Source organism: Pseudophryne corroboree, chromosome 6, assembly GCF_028390025.1.
Source record: "Pseudophryne corroboree isolate aPseCor3 chromosome 6, aPseCor3.hap2, whole genome shotgun sequence".
NCBI classification, from domain to species: domain Eukaryota; kingdom Metazoa; phylum Chordata; class Amphibia; order Anura; family Myobatrachidae; genus Pseudophryne; species Pseudophryne corroboree.
The window spans coordinates 150,863,998-150,888,861 of NC_086449.1; the positions used below are offsets into that span (position 1 = coordinate 150,863,998).

The window sequence follows — 24,864 nt, forward strand, 5'->3', positions numbered from 1 at the left end:
ATGAAATATAATTAAAATAGAGAAATAGTGTTAGAAAATTAATAAGTGAAAAGTGTTAATAGAATGTAAAGGTATGCCACACTAAAGCCATCCAGCTCAGCCAGTCCAGAGGCACCACACCTCACACCTCTTGTCCTCCGCTGTGAGGTTTCTCATTTAACTAACATCCCATCTATGACTGACGGCTTTCACGCCAGCGATTTCAAATTACCAGCGGGGCCGCTACACATTCATCACCAGAGGCAACAATCACATTTCTTTTATTTCACCACGTGCATTTGTACATAGGACCCTGCAGCATTATCCAGGAACCAGCACGGTGGTAACTATTACGGCTTGTATGCCTCAAGTAACTTTTAATTATTGCGGAGCAATACCATTTAATGTTACACTGGGACGCCAGTGTTTTTATTGGTAATCAATCATTTAAAGAGAGCTGTGTCCTTGTTTGAATTCACATACATTTATATTGCATGCTGTCATAACCAGCACATTTTTGAGATAGCTACAATATTACTTTCTATTGTGTATAGAAGAAGTTGCAACATATGTTTCTTTTTAACCTACTTTCATGTATCCATTGCTTCTTTAGCTGTGTTTCTGTTTGATATAATATTTTGATAAAAAATATTTGTTATTTAAATTGAGTTGCATTGAGTCAATTATTCACCCTGCTAGACTGCACTTAATTAACCAATTAATTAATTAACCAAATACAAGTGATTCTTGGAGCGCAGAGCATCCTTTTTCTTTTGTTTTTCATCAAATCCTTTTTCAGTCTAACCAGCTGTTTTTGCTCAGCAGCTCCATAGCTCAATTTATTTTTTGAACATCTTTATTTAATAAATTTTAGATATAGCGCCAGGTTCTACAGTGTGAGATCATTCTCCAACTGTTTTTGCATATTTTTAGTGTTCTTCCAAAAACAATTGGCCTCTCTTCCAGAGGTTCAGACCTTCGTAAAAGGGGTTCTGCACATCCAGCCTCCATTTGTGCCTCCAGTGGCACCATGGGACCTTAATGTGGTGTTGCAGTTCCTTCAATCGGATTGGTTTGAGCCTCAACAAGAGATAGAGTTGAAGTTTCTCACTTGGAAAGTGGTGATGCTTTTGGCATTGACATCCGCACGGCGGGTGTCTGAATTGGGGGCCTTGTCTCACAAGAGCCCTTACCTGATCTTCCATGAAGATAGGGCAGAGTTGAGAACTCGTCAACATTTTCTTCCAAAGGTGGTTTCATCATTCCACATAAACCAACCTATTGTGGTGCCAGTAGTTACTGACACGTTCACTGAGTCAAAGTCTCTAGACGTGGTTAGGGCTTTGAAGATTTATGTCGCTAGAACAGCTCGTATACGGAAAACAGTCTTTGTTTGTCCTGTATGCTCCCAACAAGATAGAGTGTCCTGCTTCCAAGCAGACTTTTGCGCGTTGGATCAGAGGTATGATTCAGCACGCTCATACTATGGCTGGATTGCCGTTACCGACGTCGGTGAAGGCCCATTCCACTAGGAAGGTGGGATCATCCTGTGCGCCTGCCCGGGGGATCTCGGCATTACAACTATGCCGAGCAGCTACTTGGTCGGGGTCAAACACATTTGCAAAATTCTACAAGTTTGACACCTTGGCCGATGAAGACCTCAAGTTCGGTCAATCGGTGCTGCAGGGTCATCCGCACTCTCCCGCCCGTACTGGAGCTTTGGTATAAACCCCATGGTCATGAAGTGGACCCCAGCATCCTCTAGGACGTATGAGAAAACAGGATTTTGATACCTACCGGTAAATCCTTTTCTCTTAGTCCGTAGAGGATGCTGGGCGCCCATCCCAGTGCGTACTTTACCTGCAGTTTTAGGTTATACATGTTGTGTTATATTAGTTTCATCATGTTGCTGTAATTGGTTCATGCCTGTTAGCGTGTGTTATGTTTAATGCCAGTTGTGCGGCATGGTTGAGGTGTGAGCTGGTATGTATCTCACCACTAGTATTAAAGTAAATCCTTTCCTCGAAATGTCCGTCTCCCTGGGCACAGTTCCTATAACTGAGGCCTGGAGGAGGGGCATAGAGGTAGGAGCCAGTTCACACCCATTGAAAAGTCTTAAGAGTGCCCATGGCTCCTGCGGAACAGTCTATACCCCATGGTCATGAAGTGGACCCCAGCATCCTCTACAGACTAGGAGAAAAGGATTTACCGGTAGGTATCAAAATCCTGTTTTTGCATACCTAAAATATGCTGCCGACAATTGCTAAAAGGGAAACATACGCGTATTCTTCATCTGCTGATGTTCTTTGCCTTTTCTGCTTAATAAAACAAAATCATTTCTGCATTTGTGCACAGTAAGAGGAGCATTATTAAAGTGGCCATAATATGACAAATGTGCTCCCCTCACAGTCCAATGTCATTGTCACACGCAAACCCATAAACACGTCTATAAGCGCAAGTAACAACAGACCGGATGAAGCAGATTTCGTGGTGCACCTTCACAGTGCTTTCTCAGTTGGTGGATTGAGACCATGAGAACATTTATGTAAATATCCAGCATGCAGAAGATTCACGAGAGTAACTGAAAACCCTACAGGGAATACACTGAATGGTTTTACAATGGTATTGTATTTCTATAGTAACTTTGCTAAATGTGGGAATTTGCCAGATGAACATTACTGGAAGAAAAGCTGACTCACAAAACAATTATATCTAGGAGCAAAGATGCTCTTTTCAAATGCCAAGGAAGATGTGACTTAATTGACGTCAAACTTACTTGTAATAAGTACAGATGTGCCCTCTTATTTTGTGCTGAGGGAGGCAGCGTATCCTAGCACTGCCGCGATGAGAGCCGCTGGCTCCCCCATTCATAGCGTATGGGTAGCAGTAGTGTGCATACGTGTTCTCCCTGCTACCATGTGCTATGCCGCTGCACTCGCATCATGGGTAACAATGTAATAGACCACATCTGTAAGTGCCAGAAGTCATTTATGGATTTACTGGCTCCCTGACGCATCTGTATGGCCCATCCTTATAAAAGGTTCTCCATTAGTACACTACATGACCAAAAGTAGCTGGACACTCTTCTGTAGTGTGTGTTTGCCAATTTCAAACGCACCCATGGCTAAAAGTGGCAATAAATCAAGCACACTGATTGGATGAGAACCTCCATAGCCATGTTCCAGAATATGGTGGAAATTTATCCTAGAACACCGGACACTGTTATAGCCACAAATTGGGAATCAACTCACTATTAATTCTCATGGTTGTGGAAAGAGATGTTCAGCAAGAACATATGGATGTGATGTTAACGTAACATAACACTTACAGGGACTGGTGATTTCAAACTCACACTTCCAAAAGCACAACTTTCTGTTAAGTTCAGAACACAACAATCAATAACTGTACCGTGTTGTGTGCAAATTGTGGATACTTAGTCATTCAGATCTGATCACAGCCGCAAATTTGTTAGCTAATGGGCAAAACCATTTGCACTGGGGGGGGGGGGGGGGGGGGGCAGATGTAACATGTGCAGAGAGAGTTAAATTTGGGCGGGGTGTGTTCAAACTGAAATCTAAGTTGCAGTGTAAAAATAAAGCAGACAGTATTTACTCTGCACAGAAGCAATATAACCCACCCAAATCTAACTCTCTGCACATGTTGTATCTGCCACACCTGCAGTGCACATGGTTTTGCCCAACTGCTAACAGATTTGCTGCTGCAATCGGATCTGAATTACCCCCTTAGTCTGCAAGGCACCTCATGTTTCCCCTTTTCTTTCAGAGTGTGCTGAGCATTCTCTGGCTGCCTGTGCTGTTAGAACGTTCATAGATCTTGGGGTACGTATCCATATCATGGTTTTCTAATGCCCTCCTCCTCCATTTGGATTGTAGCAAAAATTATTATGTACAATATTGTTAATCCACACTTGTCCTTTTGGATTATTACAGCTTGTTATTGGTGTTTATGCACAACTTCTAGCCTAAGCCACAAGGGTATTGACACTGCAGTAGTGTTTAAGGTTCCACTCCTTGCTAATGACACAATCTGTGTATGTTTGTTACACTGTGCACATCCTGAGATCGCAATGTTAGTAAAATCTGGTGTTTTATAATGGTGTAGTATGGTGCGCCGGGATCCCAACAGCCGGCATGCTGAATACCACCCTTTTATAACAATGATTCCAACATAGGGCATAATTCAGACCTGAAAGCTAGGCTGCGTTTTCGTATAGCAGGTCTAAAGTGCGCATGCATCGCAATGCGCAGACGCGTTGCATGGGTACAAAGCGGATCGCCGCTAAGCGATCGGTTTGTGCAAAGGATCCATTCGCACGGCGTTCACAAGGAGATTGACAGAAAGAAGGCAGTGTTTGGAAAAACGCAGGCGTGTCCATGCATTTGCAGGGAGGGTTCCTGACGTCAGTTCTGGTCCTGGACAGGCTGAAGTGTTCACATCGGCTGAGTAAGTCCTGGGCTACTAAGACACTGCACAATATCTTTTTGTACAGCTCTACTACACATGTGTTCGCACACTTGCAAAGCGAAAATACACTCCCCTATGGGCGGCGACTATGCGAACGCAGGACTGCAAAAAAACCCTAGCGAGTGAACAGGTCTGAATTAGGCCCATAATCTGCTGCATGTAAACTTTGGTTGACATTTTGTTTCTCTGAATGAAAAATGCCTATAGTACTATATATCTCTTGTTCCCTTTTAGTCCATTACTCCTAAATGTCTCTTTCGTACCTTCAGCTATCTCCTTACCCCAACAGTTCAGTCACCATCATGGATCTTGCTACTCATTGCTTTTCCTTGGTACTGTACATTATTTGCTGCTCCTAGGAGGCAGAGCACCGCCCCCCAATGCTTCTTCTCCCTATAACCACACTGCCTCGCTCTTACCCCATTACTATGTCAGTTGTCTTTCCAGTGCTCTGTATAGGGGGTGGATATGGGGGGATAAGGTGTTCCTTAACCACTCTTTCCTTCCTATTACCATTATGGGAATCACACATCTGCGCCTCTGTCCCTGTCCTTGGCACAGGAAAAGTAAACCCTAGGCTGCATTAGGTGAGGAGAGGTTGGGACAAATCCATCATCTTTGAAGTTAATGAGTAGAGCACTGTGACAGGACGGTCCCGTACGAAAGTACTCGCCGCTTTCGCGTCCCGTCTCCTGCGCACAGAATGGAGGGTCAGGTCACACGAGGCCTGACCACATAGGGGATTCCCGCTTACCGTCAGTAACCGCCTGTTACTGACTCCACCCACTGCCCTGTGGGCGGGTTTATGCTGCCACCACCAAACTCCTAACCTGCCGTGGCGTTTGGAACCACGGTTCTGCTCTGTATGTGCCGACGCACTGCCTTACCACACCTGTGTGGTGTTGACGAATCCCCACTAGCCACTTGCTAGGCCTCTACCGGTAGCTGGCGGAAGGCGGAACTTGGAGACGTTAGGTGCTTCCCTGGACAGCCGGAGGACGGGGCTATGTTTGGCATAACCCTGTAGGTCACAAGATGAAGCAATCTTCTTGAGGCAGATGAGATGTTTATTTGCTCAATAATAGCCTTAAAAACGACTCTTCCCTATTGCTTGGGGCAACAGCATACAGCAAGATGTTCCAGCAGAATAAAGATGGTACAACTACACTTGGAGGCTCACAGGCATCCTCTTTTTATCTCATTTCTACACACAGTACCACAGGGGGGTAAGCCCTCCCTGTCTTCTCCAACCAATCAGGTTATCGCACAAAATATAAATAAATACAAGTTACATTTCAAAAGTGAAGAATTAGATAAAGCACATTCCTGCTCCTCTTCATATATAACCAAACCAGTGGCTTTCCCAAACACAATCTGATTACCATGTTCCTGTCTCTTTCACAAATGTAAATGTAACTTGCATTTCAATTGCATTCACCCTCTCACACATAGACATCGTTCTTATACTGTAAATTAAACATAATCTGCATCACACATAATGCAGCCTAAGAAATCTTACATCAAACTGTTGGTAAACGAAACCCACTAGTTTGCATTCATAAAACACAATTAATTTAGCAGCAACTTGTGTCTCCATGCAAAACCAGTTCACACAATATTCAGAGAAGACAGCAAACAAATCCTTTCACCTGCATGTGTCTATAAAGTTACACAGAGACACATCTCAATCTCAAAGAAATGGCTTGTCCATACACCCCTTTCCAGGTGCCAGGGTCATCAGCATCTCAATTCCTAGGTGAGAAGCTTCCAAGCCACTTGTCCTAAAACGTAAATGCATTTTAAAACCAACACAGCTTACACATTCCTTCTAAGTGCTGGCATTTGCATGCATTGTAAATGTGCAATCCTACAACTGTGCCTAGAGCATTAAATATAACATGGTGAAAACACAGTATTAAACATATTTTGAAATACCCGGTGCCTAGCACCCACAATACATTTAAAGATGGCGCCTAGCACCAGTGCACAGTTTAAAAGTGGCGCCAAGCGCCCATTGTCCTTGAATATGGCGCCGGTCACTGAGGGTTAACCCCTTCAGTGCCGCGCCGCCATTGTCCACGTGGGCTGGGGATCTCTCCGGCCACAAGCACTAAAAGGTAACAAAAAGTAAAAATGTTGCTTTCAGAAAGGATGATAGATCCATGGTAGCCTTGGCTTCTCATCTGCCATTTCTTTCTACCAGAATGCCCAGGAAACTCACAACTGGATACTCTCCTGTCAAATAGGGTGTGGGCTGATGCAAAATCACAGTGAAATGAGTCATTGTGGTGCTATATGTCTTAGGAGTGTTCAATGGCTGCCTTCAATGACAGGTGGTGACCACAGAAGTGGGAGTGTTCAGGGGTTGTCATATGTGATCGATGTGACTTATTATATAGGATCCTAAGCCTGCTGCAAGCTATCCCCAGTGATCCAGCCTCCGTTGCTCCATAGCAGCCTGGTTATCTACCCCTCATAGGTTCAACCTTATGGTTTACATAACTGCATTTGGCCAACACGGGTAGTCTTCTGCAGAACTGCACTGACATAACGTATGACAAATGAGTCTCTCACTCTTTGTAGGGTACAGCAGAGTAGTTTTGATACATCCTTCTTCCTTCAAGAGTGTACTACAGTATGTCTGATTTCCTATGACACAATGTCCTATAGAGTGGTGCTAACCTAAGTGGTCCACAGCTATGTATATTCCCTCTCTATTTCCTACCTTGGAACCTCATCAAACACCATCAGATGTCAATATCACCTGTATGCCGATGACACTCTGTCTCTCCTCCCATGACCTTTCTCCTTCTATCCTCGCCCTGGTCTCCAACTGCCTGTCTGCCATTTCCTCCCGGATGTGCAATGCTTCCTGCAACTCAACTCATTGTTCAGCGTCCCATATTCTCTCCCCCACTGTCGATAACCTCACCCTTTTTCTGTCCCTCAAGTTCACTGTCAGTGTCATCCTTTACTCCGCTCTCTCCTTCACCCCCACATTCAGGCCATCTTACATTCTTGCCACATCAGGCTTCAGAACATAGCTAGAATCAAGTCCGTCCTTTACCTCTGATGCTACCAAGATTCTAATTCATGCGGCTGCTTAGACTACTGCAACCTACTCCTCTCTGGCCACCTCCTCTTTAGTCTCCCCCCATTTCCATCCAATCTTAATGCTGGTGCTCGTCTCACTTTCTCTTATGTCCTGGAAGATGCTGGGGTCCACATTAGTACCATGGGGTATAGACGGGTCCACCAGGAGCCAGTGGCACTTTAAAAGTTTGAGAGTGTGGGCTGGCTCCTCCCTCTATGCCCCTACTACCAGACCCAGTCTAGAAAATGTGCCTAGAGGAGCCGGTCACAGCGAGGGGAGCTCTCCGGAGTTTTCCTAGTAAAATGTTGTTTTAGAGTTTTTTGTTTTATAGGAAGGCTGATGGCAACAGCCTCCCTGCAGCGAGGGACTGAGGGGGGGAGCAGTGTCTGCCCTGTGGAGTCTGAGCCACTGTCTCCGCTGACTGGACTCTGAGCTCCAGAGGGGGTCTGATCGTTCTCACAGGGGGCAGCTCGCCCCAGCAGCATGCCACCACCCCCTTGCAGAGCTGAAGAATCGGTGGCGAGTGAGACACCGACACCCCTAGCAAGCGGGGAGTCGTGTGAAGATGGCAGCAACAGGGTAGGCGTGCAGTATTAACTGCGCTCCGGGGATGGCTCAGCGGTACATGGTGCGGCGCTGTGAGGGGCGCCCTGAGCCAGCGCTACACCATACACTGGTCCAGAAGCCTGTCGGGGTCCCAGGATCTCAACCAGCACTAAATCCTCAGGCCAGTATAAACAGAAGTAGAGCAGGAAGACAGCGCCATTTTGGGGGCAGAGCTTCTCCTCAGAGTGGACACAGCAGCGTTTCAGCGCCATTTTCCTGCCTGCACAGAGCTGACCAGGAAAGAAGGTCCCCCCACAGAAACTCCAGCTATCTGTAAACGGTACCAGGGGGTTGTAGAAGGGGGGGGGGGGGGGGGGGGCTGCAATACAACTGTGTATCCCATTAAGGTGCGCTGACAAGGGGTCTCCCTTTGGTAAAAGCGCTGTGTGTGGGTTGGCTCCAATCTCTGTGTCTCTCTTGCCATTCTTGGGGGGGGGAACTCTGTCAGCCATCACCTGTGTGTGTGTGTGTGGAGTGTCATATGCTGCGCAGGATATGTCCTCACGGGATGTTCCCATTCCATGTAATCAGGATAGCACAGATTCCAGCAAGGGAGCCTGAATGGTTTTCCTCTATCAAATCTTGGATTACTCAGATTTCTGACAGGGTTGCGAGTAATGAGTCTACAAACCCAGGTATTACAGAACTCCATGGCAGTATGGCCCGATTCTGGTACCTCAGGACACCCCGCTATATACCCCCAAAAACGAGCGATTGTTAACATCACGCAAGATGACACGGATACTGATTCTAATACCACAGACGGTAATGGGGATGTGTTGCGGGGGTCTGCCTCTCTTGAAAAGGGGGTGCAATTAATGATAGAGGCCATCAGGGATGTATTAAATATAAATGATACCACACCTGAGCAGGTGGAGGCTTTTTTCACTGAAAATAAGAAAGCCTCGCTAACCTTCCCTGCGTCAAAGGAATTGAATGCTATATTTGAGAAAGCATGGGAAAACCCGGAGAAAAAATTCCAGATCCCTAGAAGGGTCCAGGTGGCGTTTCCTTTCCCTGAGGAGGATAGAAAAAAATGGGAAAACCCGCCAATTGTTGACGCATCTGTGTCCAGACTCTCAAAAAAGGTGGTTTTATCTGTTCCAGGATCTACCGCCTTAAAGGAGCCGGCTGATAGAAAAATTAATAATACACTTAAATCAATGTACAATGCTTCAGGGGCCATATTACGGCCCACTATTGCTAATGCATGGGCTATTACTTAGAGGATTTGGATACGATGGATAGAGGGGATGTTGAATTGCTTTTGCGTAACATTCACGATTCAGCAGATTTTATGGTAGAATCCATGAAAGACCTGGGTTTCATGGCTGCGGGGATCTCTTCCATGTCTGTTTCAGCTCGTTGGGGACTGTGGCTACGCCAGTGGTCTGCCGACGCGGAATCCAGGAAAAGTGTGGAGTCCCTACCCTACACAGGTCAGGTTCTCTTTGGAGAAGCTTTGGAAGCGTGGATATCCACGGCTACAGCGGGTAAGTCTCTGTTTCTTCCCTTAGCTGCTCCTGCTCTGAAGAAATGCTTCTCTTTATCAGCATCGCATTCCTTTCGGCCTAACAAGCCTAGAAAGGCCAAACCGTCCAATACCTTCTTTAGGGGAGGTCGAGTTAAATCCAAGAAACCTGCTATTGCATGTTCCCAGGAACAAAAGCCTGCTTCAGGTACGCCAAAGTCCTCCGCATAACGGTGGACCGCGCGGCCTGGAGGTGGGGCCGGTGGGGGCGAGACTTAGACAGTTCAGTCACGACTGGGTATTGTCTGGCCTGGATCCCTTGGTGATAGATATTGTGTCCCAGGGATACAGGCTTGAATTTCAAAATCTTCGTACTCGCCGATTTTTCAAATCAGGCTTGCCAGTTCTACTGGCAGACAGAACTGTACTACAGGAAGCTGTCCAGAAGTTGGTGGAGGCACAGGTCATTGTACCAGTTCCTCCTCATTTACAAACCACAGGTTACTATTCAAACGTTTTCATGGTACCGAAACCTGACGGTTCGGTCAGGCCCATTCTGAACCTAAAATCACTGAACCCCTTTCTAAAGGAGTTCAAGTTTAAGATGGAGTCTCTCAGGGCGGTGATATCAGGTCTGGAAGAGGGGGAATTCCTGGTATCCCTGGATATCAAGGATGCGTTCCTCCACATTCCGAATTGGCTGCCGCTTCAGGCTTATCTCCGTTTTGCATTATTGGACTGTCATTTCCAGTTCCAGGCACTGCCATTCGGCCTCTCAACAGCACCGAGGGTGTTCACCAAGGAGATGGCAGAGATGATGGTTCTCCTCCGCAAACAAGGGGTGAACATCATTCCATATTTGGATGATCTGCTGATAAAGGCTTCGTCCAAGGAGAAGCTGTTGCAGTCCATTAGAGTCCACGGTTGGATTCTGAATCACATTTGGAACCGACCCAGAGGTTGTCTTTTCTGGGGATGATCCTCGACACAGAAGTCCAGAGGGTGTTTCGTCCGCAGGAAAAGGCGTTGGTGATACAAACAATGGTCCGGGATGTCCTGAAGCAAACCCGGGTGTCAGTTCATCACTGCATTCGCCTTTTGGAAAAGATGGTGACCTCTTACGAGGCTCTCCAATACGGGAGGTTCCATGCTCGGGCCTTCCAACTGGATCTCCTGGACAACTGGTCAGGATCTCATCTCCACATGCACCAGAGGATTCGTCTGTCGCCAAAGGCCAGGATTTCACTCCTCTGGTGGCTCCAATTGCCTCACCTTCTGTAGGGCCGCAGGTTCGGGATTCAGGACTGGGTCCTTCTAACCACGGATGCGAGCCTTCGGGGCCGGGGTGCAGTCACTCAGGGGGAAGCACTCCAAGGAAAGTGGTCAAGTCTGGAAGCCGAGCTGCCCATCAACATCCTGGAACTAAGAGCCGTCTACAACGGTCTTCTTCAGGCGGGCCATCTTATAAGAAATCGGGCCATTCAAGTGCAGTCGGACAATGTAACGACAGCGGCCTACATAAACCGACAGGGCGGAATGAAGAGCAGAGCTGCAATGTCAGAGGTGACAAGAATCATTCTCTGGGCAGACAGACGCGTTGGCGCTCTCAGCAATCTTCATTCCGGGAGTAGACAACTGGGAAGCAGACTTCCTCAGCAGACATGATCTCCATCCAGGGGAATGGGGTCTCCATCCAGAGGTGTTCAAGGAAATTACAGACCTTTGGGGGTTACCCCAAATAGACATGATGGCCTCTCATCTCAACAAGCTTCAACGCTATTGTTCCAGGTCGAGGGACCCACAAGCAGTGGATGCCCTGGTGTCTCTGTATGTGTTTCCACGTCTTCCACTCATTCCAAGAGTTCTAAAGCTCGTAAGGAGATCAAGGGTTCAGACGATCCTCATTGCGCCGGACTGGCCAAGGCGGGCTTGGTACGCGGACCTTCTGAATATCTTGCAGGAAGAGCCGAGGCCTCTTCCTTTTCAGGAGGATCTGCTGCTGCAGGACCGTTCGCCTATCAAAACTTTCCACGGCTACGTTTGAAGTTTTACGGAAGGGCATTCCGAAGAAGGTCATTCGTACCCTGATACTGGCTAGGAAAGGGGTAACGTCTAAACATTACCATCGTATTTGGAAGAAATATGTTTCTTGGTGTGAATCCAAGAAGTTTCCTACGGTGGAGTTTCAACTCTACTCTAACGGTTTCTCCTCTTCCTGCAAGCAGGTGTGGACATGGGCCTGAGGTTGGGATCTGTGAAGGTCCAGATTTCGGCCCTCTCAATTTTCTTCCAGAAACAATTGGCTGCCCTCCCTGAGGTTCAGACTTTTTTGAAGGGAGTTCTGCACATCCAACCTCCCTTTGTACTGCCTATGGCGCCTTGGGACCTTAACGTGGTGTTGCAGTTTCTCCAGTCGGATTGGTTTGAACCTCTACAGGAGATGAAGGTCAAATTTCTTACTTGGAAGGCGGTCACGTTGTTGGCCTTAGCTTCTGCTAGACGTGTGTCGGAATTAGGGGCTTTGTCCTGTAAAAGTCCCTACTTGATCTTCAACGAAGATAGAGCTGAACTCCGGACACGTCAGCAGTTTCTTCCGAAGGTTGTGTCTGCATTTCATATCAACACACCTATTGTGGTGCCAGTAGCTACTGACTCCTCAATCTGTTTGTCCTATAAGATCCCAAGAAGATTGGGTGTCCTGCTTCTAAGCAGACTATTTCTCGCTGGATTCGGTTCACTATCCAGCACGCTTATTCTACAGCAGGACTGCCGTGTCCAAAATCTGTTAAGGTCCACTCTACTCGTAAGGTGGGGTCTTCCTGGGCGGCTGCCCGGGGTGTCTCGGCATTGCAACTTTGCCGAGCTGCAACTTGGTCTGGGTCGAACACATTTGCAAAGTTTTACAAGTTCGATACTTTGGCCTCTGAAGATCTGGAGTTCTGCAGGAGCCTCCGCGTTCTCCCTCCTGTTCTGGGAGCTTTGGTACATCCCAATGGTACTAAAGTGGACCACAGCATCCTCTAGGACGTAAGAGAAAATAGGATTTTGGTTACCTACCAGTAAATCCTTTTCTCATAGTCCGTAGAGGATGCTGGGCGCCCGCCCATCGCTTCATTTTCCTGCAACCGTTATCGGGTTCAGTACGACTGTGGTTAGTTATGTACTGCATTGTTACTTGGTAAGTAATGTTTCAGCAGTTGCTGAGTTTTCAAGCTAAGCTAGCTTGATGTGCCTTGTATGTGTGAGCTGGTATGAATTTCGCCACTATCTGTGTTAAATCCTTCTCTCGAAGATGTCCATCTCCTCGGGCACAGTTTCTAGACTGAGTCTGGTAGGAGGGGCATAGAGGGAGGAGCCAGCCCACACTCTCAAACTCTTAAAGTGCCAATGGCTCCTAGTGTACACGTCTATACCTCATGGTACTAATGTGGATCCCAGCATCCTCTACGGACTACGAGAAAAGGATTTACCGGTAGGTAACCAAAATCCTATTTTCTCTACTACTGTATAGCTTCTGCTACCGCCTCTTGAAACATGATTCACTGGCTCACTATCTCACTCAGAATCCAGTTAAATTTTCTCACCTACAAAGCCATAAATTACTCTGCCCATACATCCCTGACCACCCTGATGTAGGTCTAACAGATTGCTCTCCTCCTTCCTGGTCACTTCTCTCATTATTACCTCCAGGATTTTGCTTGAGGTGACCCCATCATCCGGTACTATATTGCCCAATTAGACTCTAACCCAGCCTCACCAGTTTTAATAAGATTTTAAACCTACCGGTAAATCTTTTTCTCCTAGTCCGTAGAGGATGCTGGGTACTCCGTAAGGACCATGGGGTATAGACGGGCTCCGCAGTAGACATGGGCACTCTAAGACTTTAGATGGGTGTGAACTGGCTCCTCCCTCTATGCCCCTCCTCCAGACCTCAGTTAAAGAACTGTAACAAGAGGAGACTGACAGTACGAGGAAAGGATTTTTGTTAATTTAAGGGCAAGATACATACCAGCCCACACCGTACAACATGGAATATACAAGACCAGTTAACAGTATGAACAAAAACAGCATCAGCCAGAGACTGATCCAAACCGTAACATAACCCTTATGTAAGCAACAACTATACACAAGCCTTGCAGAAATTAGTCCGCACTGGGAGGGGGGCCCAGCATCCTCTACGGACTAGGAGAAAAAGATTTACCGGTAGGTTTAAAATCTTATTTTCTCTTACGTCCTAGAGGATGCTGGGGACTCCGTAAGGACCATGGGGATTATACCAAAGCTCCAGACCGGGCGGATGACTCTGCAGCACCGATTGAGCAAACATGAGTTCCTCATCAGCCAGGGTATCAAACTTGTAGAATTTTGCAAACGTGTTTGAACCCGACCAAGTAGCTGCTCGGCAAAGCTGTAAAGCCGAGACGCCCCTGGCAGCCGCCCAAGAAGAGCCCACCTTCCTCGTGGAATGGGCTTTTACCGAATCGGGTAAAGGCAATCCAACCGTAGAATGAGCCTGCTGAATCGTGTTACAGATCCAGCGAGCAATAGTCTGCTTAAAAGCAGGAGCGCCAACCTTGTTGGCCGCATACAGGACAAACAGTGCCTCTGTTTACCGAACTCGAGCCGTCCTGGCTACATAAATTTTTAAGGCCCTGACTACATCAAGGGACTTGGAATCCTCCAAGTCCCCTGTAGCCACCGGCACCACAATAGGTTGGTTCATAAGAAACGACAAAACCACCTTAGGCAGAAATTGAGGACGAGTTCTCAACTCTGCTCGATCCAGATGGAAAATCAGATAGGGGCTCTTGTGAGACAAGGCCGCCAATTCGGACACCCGCCTTGCAGATGCCAAGGCCAGCAACATGACCACTTTCCAAGTGAGAAATTTTAATTCAACCGTTTGAAGAGGTTGAAACCAGTGAGATTTAAGGAACTGTAACACCACGTTAAGGTCCCACGGTGCCACTGGGGGCACAAAAGGAGGCTGGATGTGCAGCACTCCCTTTACAAAAGTCTGGACTTCTGGAAGAGAAGCCAATTCCTTCTGAAAGAATATAGATAGGGCCGAAATCTGCACCTTAATGGAGCCTAACTTTAGGCCCATATCCACTCCTGTCTGTAGAAAGTGGAGAAAACGGCCCAGGTGGAAACCTTCCGTAGGAGCATTCTTGGCTTCACACCAAGATACATATTTCCTCCAGATACGGTGATAATGCTTCGCCGTCACTTCCTTCCTAGCTTTGATCAGAGTAGGGAAGACTTCCCCCGGAATACCTTTCCTAGCTAGGATTTGGTGTTCAACCGCCATGCCGTCAAACGTAACTGCGGTAAGTCTTGGAACACACAGGGCCCCTGTTGCAACAGGTCCTCCCTGGGAGGAAGAGGCCACGGATCTTCTGTGAGCATTTCCTGAAGATCTGAATACCAGGCTCTTCGAGGCCAATCTGGAACAATGAGTATTGTCTGCACTCTTTTTCGTCTTATGATTCTCAATATTTTTGAGATGAGTGGAAGTGGAGGGAACACATAGACCGACTGAAACACCCATGGTGTCACCAGGGCGTCCACCGCTACTGCCTGAGGGTCCCTCGACCTGGAACAATACGTCCGAAGCTTCTTGTTGAGGCGAGACGCCATCATGTCTATTTGAGGAAGTCCCTAACTACTTGTTATCTCTGCAAAAACTTCTTGATGAAGTCCCCACTCTCCTGGATGGAGATCGTGTCAGCTGAGGAAGTCTGCTTCACAGTTGTCCACTCCCGGAATGAAGACTGCTGACAGAGCGCTTACGTGATTTTCCACCCAGCGAAGAATCCTGGTGGCTTCCGCCATTGCCATTCTGCTCCTTGTCCCGCCTTGGCGGTTTACATGCGCCACGGCTGTGACATTGTCTGACTGAATCAGAACGGGTAGGTCGCAAAGAAGATTCTCCGCTTGTTGTAGGCCGTTGTATATGGCCCTTAATTCCAGCACGTTGATGTGTAGACAAGCCTCCTGGCTTAACCATAGTCCCTGAAAATTTCTTCTTTGTGTGACTGCTCCCCATCCTTGGAGGCTCGCGTCCGTGGTCACAAGAAACCAGTGTTGAATGCCGAACCTGCGACCCTCTAGAAGGTGAGCACTCTGAAGCCACCACAGGAGAGATACCCTGGCCCTGGGGGACAGGCTTATTTTTTGATGTATTTGTAGATGGGACCCCGACCACTTGTCCAGAAGGTCCCACTGAAACGTCCTCCAATGGAACCTGCCGAAGGGGATGGCCTCGTAGGCCGCCACCATTTTTCCCAATACTCGAGTGCATTGATGAACTGACACTCTTTTTGGTTTTAGCAGGTCCCTGACCATGTTCTGGAGTTCCTGGGCTTTTTCCGTTGGGAGAAAAACACTCTTCTGTGTCCAGAATCATGCCCAAAAACGATAGCCGAGTCGTCGGAATCAACAGCGACTTTGGTAGATTTAGAATCCAGCCGTGTTGCTGCAGCACTCTCAGGGAGAGCGACACGCTTTTCAGTAACTGATCTCTCGATCTCGCTTTTATCAGGAGATCGTCCAAGTATGGGATGATTGTGACTCATTGCCTGCGCAGGAGCACCATCATTTCCGCCATTACCTTGGTGAAAATCCTCGGGCCGTGGAAAGCCCAAACGGCAACGTCTGAAACTGGTAATGACAATCCTGTACAGCGAATCTCAGGTACGCCTGATGAGGGGGATACATGGGGACATGAAGGTAGTCTAGAGATCACTGCCCGGAGAGATTCCATTTTGAATTTTAACCTTTTCAAATACAGGTTCAGGGATTTTAGATTCAGAATGGGTCTGATCGAGCCATCCGGCTTCGGGACCACAAATAGGGTTGAATAATACCCCTTCCCCTGTTGCATTAGGGGAACCTTGATAATCACTTGCTGTTGACACAGCTTTTGTATGGCAGCTGAAACTATTTCCCTCTCTGGGGGAGAAGCTGGCAAAGCCGATTTGAAAAATCGGCGAGGAGGCACTTCTTCGAACTCCAGTTTGTAGCCTTGGGATACAATTTCGACCGCCCAAGGAGCCAAATCCGACTGAACCCAGAGCTGGCTGAATAGTCGAAGACGTGCCCCCACCAGTGCGGACTCCCTCAGCGGAGCCCCAGCGTCATGCGGTGGATTTTGTAGAGGCCGGGAGGACTTCTGTTCCTGGGAACAGGCCGTAGCAGGCGTTCTTTTCCCTCTACCTTTACCTCAGGCGAGGAAGGAAGAGCCCCGATCCTTTCTGAACTTATGCGACCGAAAGGACTGCATCTGATATTGAGGCGTTTTCTTTTGCTGTGGGGGGACATAAGGCAAAAAGGAAGACTTACCCGCGGTAGCTGTGGAAACCAGGTCCGCGAGTCCCTCCCCAAATAAAACCTCACCCTTGTAAGTTAAAGTTTAAATATGTCTCTTTGAATCGGCATCACCCGTCCATTGGCAGGTCCACAGGGACCGTCTAGCAGAAACTGCCATGGCATTGGCTCTAGAACCCAACAGCCCAATGTCCCTCGCAGCCTCTCTCATATATAATGCTGCGTCTTTAATGTGACCCAAGGTCAACAAAATGCTATCTTTATCTAGGGTGTCAATGTCAGATGACAAGTTATCTGCCCATGCTGCAATTGCGCTACCCACCCCTGCCGACGCTACTGCCGGTCTGAGCAGGGCACCCGTATGTGTATAAATTGATCTTAAGGTAGTTTCCTGTCTGCGATCAGCAGGATCCTTGAGTGCTGCCGTGTCTGGAGACGGTAGCGCCACCTTTTTGGACAAGCGCGTCAAAGCCTTGTCCACCGTGGGCGAGGATTCCCACCGTAACCTGTCCTGTGAGGGGAAAGGATACGCCATAATAATTCTCTTGGGAATCTGCAGTTTCTTGTCTGGAGTTTCCCAAGCTTTTTCAAATAACGCGTTCAGCTCATGAGATACCTCAGGTTTCTTTTCCTTAAACATGCATACCCTCGTGTCCGGTACAGAGGGGTCCTCTGTGATATGCAAAACATCTTTTATTGCAATAATCATATAATGAATACTCTTGGCCACCCTTGGGTGTAACCTTGCATCATCATAGTCGACACTGGAGTCAGAATCCGTGTCGGTATCAGTGTCAGCTATCTGGGAAAGGGGACGTTTATGAGACCCTGAAGGGCCCTGTGACACAGTCAAAGCCAATCTATTGACTCCCTGTTTTTTCCATGGACTCTGCTTTGTCCAATCTTTTGTATAATAAATTCACATTTGCATTTAAAACATTCCACATATCCAACCGGAGACACCACAATCATCTGCTCTGCCTCCTCCCTAGACGAGTCTTCCGCTTTAGACATGCCGACACACACGTACTGACACCCCCACAAACACTGGGATATACCAATATGGGGACAGCCCCCCCAATAAGGCCCTTTGGAGAGACAGAGAGAGAGTATGCCAGCACACACCCAGCGCCACTGGAAACAAGTCCCAGTCTGTACAGTGCTTTTATAGATATATTATACACTTTCTGCGCCAAATAAATGTGTCACCCCCCCTCCCCTCCCCTCCCCTCGTTTTTGCCCTCTGTACTTGTGTTCAGCAGGGGAGAGTCCGGGAGCAGCTTCTCTGCAGCTTGCTGTGGAGAAAATGGCGCTGGTTAGTGCTGGAGGATCAAGCTCCGCCCCCTCGACGGCAGGCTTCGGTCCCGCTCAAATTCGGGGGTTTTGTAATTTACTGCCTCAGCAGTACCTATTAATTGTGCCAGTGTCCCTTGAGGTAATTATTGCTGCCCAGGGCGCCCCCCCTGCACCCTTACTGTGCCTTATGTGTGTGTGAGTGTGGGAGCAATGGCGCGCAACGTGACCGCTGCGCGGTACCTCAGTGAAGATATGAAGTCTTCTTTCTTCTTATACTCACCCGGCTTCTATCTTCCAGCTCTGTGAGGAGGACGGCGGCACGGCTCTGGGACGAACAGTGAGGATGACACCTGTGTTCCGACCCTCTGGAGCTAATGGTGTCCAGTAGCCTAAGAAGCAGAGCCTATCATTTAAGTAGGTCTGCTTCTCTCCCCTCAGTCCCACGATGCAGGGAGCCTGTTGCCAGCAGTGCTCCCTGAAAATGAAAAACTTAACAAAAGTATTTTCAGAGAAACTCAGTAGAGCTCCCCTGCAGTGCATCCAGTCTCCTCTGGGCACAGGATCTAACTGAGGTCTGGAGGAGGGGCATAGAGGGAGGAGCCAGTTCACACCCATCTAAAGTCTTAGAGTGCCCATGTCTCCTGCAGAGCCTGTCTATACCCCATGGTCCTTACGGAGTCCCCAGCATCCTCTAGGACGTAAGAGAAAAACACGTACTCAAGCCTTCCTGTCCACTTAATCTGGACTAGCATAGCTTGCTCGCTGGCAGAGCACTAACTGAGGAACACTCAATGCAAGATAAAATAAAAAGTGTGGGGTATCTATGTGTGCGACTGTGTACTGACCTCCTCTGCAGGTACGAACTTCATAAACCCCTCTGTCTGTAACAGAAGCACTCAGGGCAGGGAAAATAGTTTATATCAGAGGACAAGAGAATAACATAAAATGGGATGTAGTTATGGTCACAATAGCGACACCTACATCCTGCCGCCACAAAATCCCGACAGTCGTGGGTGTCCATGACACCCAGAGTGGGCTCGCCACCGAGCGAGCAAAGGGCTTTGTTGCGCTCGTCCCCGTCGGCATTCTACTTCCTGGGATCCCAACTGCCGGCCACCCATACCCAACCCCCATAAAACATACCTTTTTGGATATTGCTGAGAACTATAGAAAGTGTGGCTTCCTTTTACATATTCCTGTGCACTTACAAGGTATCTGAACTTCTGGAAGGAATATGGCTGCCACATTTATAATACCTTATCTTGCTTCAGGGTAAGAACTTGAACAAATTGAAGCTGCAGCAACCTAATTACTACCGGCAAAACCAATGAAGAAGCTGCCATGTTGTAGCTTTAAAAAAATACTGGCTCCTCAGCCTCTAATGCTGGAGACTGGCAGACTGCACCAGTGGCTCACCCAAATAGCAGCCAGCCTACTCTGCAGCGGCTGCTTCAGGCGATTATCACTTCTGAGAAGAGGGCAACAGAGAAAATGGGAAAAGCACAGTCCAATTTATTTTTGATGTACCTTAACCTGCAACGGAGTGTGGAGTAAGAAGAGCACTTTTCTGTATTGGGATCATTAAAGAAATTGTTTACTCTAGTTCCCAGTAATCTGTGATGTCTACCTTATACAGTATATGCCTTTGTAGGAGGACCACCAGCATTATCTACACTTTCCTTTCCATGAAGCTTACTTCCAGTTTTTACCGCTCCCTTTTGGCTGATCATGAGCTCCTTGAATTTTAAACAATATCATGGCCACAATGACTGTTCTTTTGCTTTGTCAGGGAGTTATGATTGTCAAGTGTCTGACGCAAGACACCCTGATGAAGGCCCAATGGTTCACTCTCCAGCTTACTATCCAGCTCTTGGCAGTGCTCGGCAGGATCACCTCGTCCTTGTCAAACACTGGTGTTTCAGCACAGTCCTTAGGAGACATTTTCATGTACTTCTACCCAAAGCTGTATAAGGGTGGACTGGAACATGATCCTTACCCAGGAATCAGTGCCTCACTTACAACTTAATATGTCTTCCAATCATAAAATACTTCTCTGCACAGGTCTCAGGCAGTACGAGAATGCTATCTGACAGGGTGCTTTACTTTTCTGAGGTGGTAGATGGTTATGTCTCATCTGACGGTCGGGAAACCTTTTTTTAATTCCAGCATGGTAGGCGAACATGAAAGGCAAATTTCTTTAGTCACCAGCTATGTCATGTCCTCAGGATTCTATCTTACCAGCAAGTTTTCTGAACAGACAGTCCCACAACAGTGGCTATTCTGCATTTCTAGCCCCTGAGCCATTACCCCTTCTGCGGTACCAGGGGGCATTCCTCAGCATGCTGACTGGTCTGAGGTATTTCCATTTTGTCTACTGGAGGCTGCCTTTGGATAGGCCCTATATTGTTTGTAAGTATTCCCACCCTGTTGTGATATTATCTGCTGGTCTAATTGTGAGCGGTGGAAGTAGCAGAATAGGCAACATACAGATTGATTGCACAGAAACTCTGAACCTTACAGAGACATAAAGGGGGTCATTCCGAGTTGATCGCTTGCTGCATTTGTTCGCAGCAATCGGGCTCAACAACGGCAGTTCTGCACATGCGGCGCAATGCGCACGCGCAACATACGGGCACAACGAACGATGCAGTTTTGCACAGGGTCTAGCGATGCATTTCAGTCGCACTGGTTGCCACAGTGATTGACATGAAGTGGGCGTTTCTGGGTGGCAACTGACCGTTTTCAGGGAGTGATCGGAAAAACGCAGGAGTGCAAGGGAAAAACGCAGGAGTGCAAGGGAAAACGCAGGCATGGCTGGGCGGGTGTGTGACGTCAAATCCGGAACCGAATAGTCTGAAGTGATCGCAAGCGCTGAGTAGGTTTTGAGCTACTCTGAAACTACACAAAAATTTTTTGCAGGCGCTCTGCAATAAAAACGTTCGCACTTCTGCTAAGCTAAAATCCACTCACAGTGAGCAGCGGCATAGCGTTTGCACGGCTGCTAAAAACTGCTAGCGAGCAAACTCGGAATGACCCCCAAAGTGCGCCTCTCAGTGCACTTTGTCTCTGTATAGAAACTAGCTGAGTGATGAGTTCATACACCGTTGATACTGTGATTATACAATATGTATTCCTTCATCATTCCCCTGATTGTATAGGTTAAGTTTATAAAATAATTCCTTGCTGTGCTAACAAACGGTGTATACAATGCTGCCTGTCTGCCTCTACAGGTCTTTGAGTGTTCTCAGAGTTGTCATGGACCAATAATTCACCTCTCAGAGTCCTTTCTCCTGAAGGAAAACTGCAAGAAACTGGAGTCATTCATCCAGCGGTTTATATACAAAGGATGAGTAGTATTAATGTGGAATGTGTAAATATCATCTGTTAGAACATGGATAGGACAGATGCTTGAGAGAACCAGTGTAAAACTTGTTTGTATGATGTTGAAATTTGAGTTTCAGTGCATTTCAATTTTTTATTATTATTTTATTTCCCTGTGGGTCCAGATTGTTGGCAGTTGATTTAGAATAGAAAATTACTGAAGTGTAGAGTTTTTTTTTTTTTTTTTTTCCTGCTTAAAAATTAGTCTATTATTACAACCCAGGATCGTTGTTGTGTGGACTTGAAGGCTTTCATGTTCCATCAGGAAACCGTCTTTTCTGTTAATAGAATGTGATTTGTTCTTTATTAAACCTCTTGTACACCTCCGTGTCTGTCTCTCTGTTGTTATGGGCAGATCTTCACACCACTTTGTTACGGATCACTCCCAGCTCCTCGATCTCGCACTCAACCCAATCTCCCGCCTGCAAATCAAAGTCACAGCATCAGCCATGAAATGTTCAGCCCTGCAACTGCATCATTTCTCTAAATGAAGGCAGCAATAAATCGGCAAGCTTGTCCCAAAGTCATGCAGCCAGATGGGACAGGCTTGGCCATATCTGTAACCCAAACTGGACCAACTTTCCAGTCAGATAATGATTTCAACGACTTATGGTCCCACTAGATTCCCGGCAACCATCTCAACCACAGGTTCTCAAACTCGGTCCTCAGGACCCCACACGGTGCATGTTTTGCAGGTCTCCTCCCAGAATCACAAGTGAAATAATTAGCTCCACCTATGGACCTTTTAAAGTGAGTAATTAATACACCTGTGCACTTGCTGGGTTACCTGCAAAATATGCACTGTGTGGGGTCCTGAGGACTGAGTTTGAGAACCACTGATCTAAACGATCCCAATTACATGTTGTTTTGGATCAACAATCTTTATGGTTCTGCACCAATGTCAGTCCTTATGGACCTCAAAAAGCGCATGTGTTACAGATCTAAAAGTTGGTGCCCAGGTGTATTCATTACTGGCTGACGCATTTTAAAATGTTCACAGGAGGAACTAATTACTTCATCTGTGATACTAAGGAGAGCTGAAAAACATGCAAGGTTAGTAGTCCCTGAAGACTGGAGTTGGGGACGGTGGTTCTCAAACTCGGTCCTCAGGACCCCAAACAGTTAACATTTTCCAGGTTACCTAGCATGTGCACTGGTGTACTCATTACTCACTGACACCATTTAAAAATCCACAGGTGGAGCTAATTATTTTACTTGTGATTTTGTGATGAGACCTGTAAAACGTGAACTGTTTAGGGTACTGAGGGCCGCGTTTGAGAACCTACTGTATCATCTACAGCAGAGCTTCTCAAACGCGGTCCTAAAGGCACCCCAACGTTCCAGGTTTAGGTATATACATGGCTCAGCCCAGATGGTTAAATCAAATTGACTGATGTGCTGATTACATCACCTGAAGCCAAGCATGGAAAAACTTAAAACCTGGACCAGTGGGGTGCCTTAAGGACCGCATTTGAAACCCTCTGGTGTACACCAATGATTCTCAAACTCAAGTTTTCCTGACAGGTCATGTTTTTGAGTAGTCCATAAGGGATATTGGGGACACATTAGTACGATGGGTATAGACAGGGTCCAAAGGAGCCAGTGCACTTTAAATTTCTTCAGCTGGCTGTGCTGGACCCTCCTCACCCCACCACTGATGTCACCTTCAGGCAATGTTAGGGGTGTGCTGCGATTGTGACAGCCAAGGTGCAGTGCCCCGCTGAACAAACAACCTCTCAGGACGGTGGTCCAGCAGCAGGGAAGTGGCTCTTGACACCTCACAAGGTCTGTGACCGTCCCCCATTAACTCTCACGGTGCAGGTATGTACAGCATACCGAAAAGAACAAAGATTGAAAATAAACTGAAGAAAACTCTCTGGAGCTGCAGAGATGTGCATCCTCTCCTGAGGGCACTTTTTCTAAACTGCCTGTGGGAGAAGGCATAGAGGGGAGGAGCCAGCACACCCAGTTTTAAAGTGCACTGGCTCCTTTGGACCCCATCTATACCCATCGTACTAATGTGTCCCGAATATCCCTTATGGATGCTAGAGAAATATATTGCAAGAATATCATGAACTGAGCACTAAAGTTGACTTTAGTACATTCTAAATAAAAGCCTAATTATAATGTACATGTATTAGCTTGGACATCATCTAGACATTTGTACTTTAAATATATATTTGAAATCACTTTACAGGCTGTATGCAAAATCATGTGCACAGTTAATTTCCTACATATTGCTAAACTCATTGTAACACTGGTCTATAGACAAAAATAGATGCGTGATGCCGCAAAACAGGAAGCCTCGTCTTGTGTGCCATGGCCTTGCAGTGTACTAAAGGCCCATATAGATGGGCCGATGCAGGAGAGATGTGTGCTGAGCGAACCGCTCAGCACACATCTCTCCCGCCGCTCAGCACAGCGCGATCTGTGCTGAGCGTGCAGGGGGAGACGGGGGGGGGGGGGGGCTGCTCACTTCACCCGCTGCATGCAGGCCAATCTAGCACCAGCGATAGCGATGCGCGGGGCTGCGCATCGCTATCGCTGTTAGGGCTACACACGGAGTGATCTTGCTGAAAATCTAAGCAATCTAGTCAGATTGCTTAGATTATCGCTCCGTGTGTACCCCCCTTAAGTTTGTAATAACGCCACAAAAATGGGGTGTACTGTTATACTGCAGAACAGGCAGGTGCCATTTGTGTTGCAATGGGATACCATGATTATTGGACTCTGGATCACTTACCTTAAGATATACAGGTGGCTTTCTAAATACACCAACTCCCGGCGGTGTCCCAGTCAGAAATACATCGCCTGGATTTAATGTGACAAATCTGATGAGAGTAAAGATGGTCATTAAAGGTTATTTAAAAACTGCAAAGTCTGCGAACATGTGCTGCTTCTTACTGTGTGCAGGCGTGTCACTACATATCAGCTATAGAACTATGCCAAGTGCATATATATATATATATATATATATATATATACGGAATTTGGAAAAAGTGAAACAGAAGCATTCTGTATGTATTCTGCCGGTAGGTAAAGACACCTGAAAAAGTGGGAACATTAAAAAAAAAAAAAAAAAAAAGCATCATGCCAAACACCAACCTCCTACCTCAGGTGCACTCTTTATCCATTTAAATGTAATTCTTGCTCCTAAAATACTGCTAACTATAAGTTACGGCTTAAATGAATCAGCAGAGTGGGAGAATCCTGGGACTATTTT

The 24,864-nt window shown here is 47.0% G+C and overlaps 2 protein-coding genes across 9 annotated transcripts in view; one reads left to right on the forward strand and one right to left on the reverse strand.

The window, feature by feature from the left end:
* Nucleotides 1–21,967, forward strand: part of GPAT2 (glycerol-3-phosphate acyltransferase 2, mitochondrial) — a 264,394-nt gene extending 242,427 nt beyond the window's left edge. For 3 of the 5 annotated variants that reach the window (XM_063932033.1, XM_063932034.1, XM_063932037.1), the window contains exons 21-22: nucleotides 3,763–3,818; nucleotides 21,491–21,967. In XM_063932033.1, the coding sequence (XP_063788103.1) occupies nucleotides 3,763–3,818; nucleotides 21,491–21,610 (176 nt within the window). In that variant the 3' untranslated portion in view covers nucleotides 21,611–21,967. Of the gene's footprint in view, nucleotides 1–3,762; nucleotides 3,819–19,531; nucleotides 19,721–21,490 lie in introns of those variants that run through there. The other 2 variants (XM_063932035.1, XM_063932036.1) reach the window with 2 other exon arrangements.
* LOC134936784 (fumarylacetoacetate hydrolase domain-containing protein 2) overlaps nucleotides 21,722–24,864 on the reverse strand; it is an 85,695-nt gene continuing 82,552 nt past the window's right edge. For all 4 annotated transcript variants that reach the window (XM_063932040.1, XM_063932039.1, XM_063932041.1 and 1 more), the window contains exons 7-8: nucleotides 24,385–24,472; nucleotides 21,722–22,063 (exon numbers count right to left, since the gene is read on the reverse strand). In XM_063932040.1, the coding sequence (XP_063788110.1) occupies nucleotides 22,001–22,063; nucleotides 24,385–24,472 (151 nt within the window). In that variant the 3' untranslated portion in view covers nucleotides 21,722–22,000. The remainder of the gene's footprint in view (nucleotides 22,064–24,384; nucleotides 24,473–24,864) is intronic.